Here is a 1626-nt window from a genome sequence, read left to right as displayed (position 1 = left end):
CCCTGGAATGACCATGTCAGCACAGAGCCCCACAGTGTTAAATTCTGTAGACCTCAGTGTTGGTGGACAGGTTATGGACATTCATGCCCAATAGAATAAGGGAACTCAAGGGAAAAACAAAACAAAAACAAACAGAAACTATTTTAAGACTTTTGAACTTTGACCAGATGTTGACACTTAATACAAAATTCCAGACAGCTGTGATTATTTTTTACTTTTTGTCATTTTTCATCAACAACAGAGGACCAATGATACAAGAACACAAATGTGAAATCATGGGCTCACTGAAATGAATATGTCCATGTACAGATCCTCTGGAAAAAAAAAAGACTCCAAGAGTTATAACTACTGTAGTATAAACATAGGAACTAAGTTAACTTGTACATTTCTGTTGATCACTCCGTTACGTTGCCTCAAATAGTTTTAGAAGAAAAAAAATCCTTGTTTTCCACACTATGTGTGTTGTTCCCAAAAGAATGACTGTTTGGTTCAGCAGTGAAGTCACTATCCATGAAAGACCTGTTTTGGCCAGTGAGAAAAGAACTACCCTGGAGATGAAGATGAAAAGTCTTGCTGGGTCTCTCATCACTCAGAAGACTGTTCCAAGAAGGCCTTGCCATTCCCTCATTTTGTTCCTTCATAAAATGTGTCCTTTAGTTTCAAACAGATCTTTATAGTTTGTGCTTCATTAAGTCTCTCCCCATTCCTCCCAAACTATTTTGGTTTTTTTTTTTTTTTGGACTCTTCTTCAAAGAGCTTGCAGGTGAAGATTTAAGACAGAACAGACAGAGCAGAAGCTTCTTCCAGTAGTTCTGAGCCTTGGCTTTGGACAAAACAAAACTAAAAGTTGGGCAGCTTTCCTCAATGAAAGAAGTTACTAACGGTCTTTGCACCAAACCTAGGACTTTATCATGAACTCAAAGCTTGGGGGAAAAAAAGCAAGAGAATACTGTAACAAACTTCGTACAGAGTTCGGTCTATTAATTGTTTCATGTTAGATATTCTATGTGTTTACCTCAATTGAAAAAAAAAAAGAATGTTTTTGCTAGTATCAGATCTGCTGTGGAATTGGTATTGTATGTCCATGAATTCTTCCTTTCTCAGCACGTGTTCCTCACTAGAAGAAAATGCTGTTACCTTTAAGCTTTGTCAAAATTTACATTAAAATACTTGTATGAGGACTGTGACGTTATGTTTTAAAAAGGAAAAAAAAAGGTGTTAAGTCACAAAATGCGGTAATAAATATTTCATTTTTGATTTTTTGCTAGGCTTTTGTGTTTTTAATCATGTTTAGGGGAGTCTGAGGTTATTATGAGAGATGTCTCAAACATATTTCTTATCAGCATTGAGAAGAAAGGCTGGAAAAATCAGAAACAAGCTTGTCATTGCATTAATAGACTAATTGAATGAAATGCCATCTGAAGTTATATATTTCTGCTGATTACTGATATTAGATTTTTGCCAGATTAAAAAAAAATTGAAATATTGTCTCACCAGCTTGCATTTCAGAGGTGTGTCTAATACTTGTACTACCTGCTAATAACATAGGAGCTGAGCTTGAGTGGCGAAGGCGCAGACATGAGATGACTAATGCCTCGTGTGTACATGTATGCGCGTGTACATCCA

At 36.2% G+C, this 1626-nt stretch overlaps 1 protein-coding gene across 2 annotated transcripts in view; it reads left to right on the top strand.

Annotated features, from left to right (window-relative positions):
• MEIS2 (Meis homeobox 2) overlaps positions 1 to 1262 on the top strand; it is a 176165-nt gene extending 174903 nt beyond the window's left edge. For both annotated transcript variants that reach the window (XM_053944777.1, XM_053944776.1), the window contains exon 12: positions 1 to 1262. This exon is cut by the window's left edge and continues 193 nt beyond it. In XM_053944777.1, coding sequence (XP_053800752.1) covers positions 1 to 94 — 94 coding nt within the window. In that variant the 3' untranslated portion in view covers positions 95 to 1262.
• Positions 1263 to 1626: the final 364 nt, after the last annotated feature.

The sequence above is a fragment of the Vidua chalybeata genome, chromosome 6 (genome assembly GCF_026979565.1).
Source record: "Vidua chalybeata isolate OUT-0048 chromosome 6, bVidCha1 merged haplotype, whole genome shotgun sequence".
NCBI classification, from domain to species: domain Eukaryota; kingdom Metazoa; phylum Chordata; class Aves; order Passeriformes; family Viduidae; genus Vidua; species Vidua chalybeata.
Note: the sequence above shows the minus strand (reverse complement) of the source record. Positions and strands in the feature narration are given on the sequence as shown.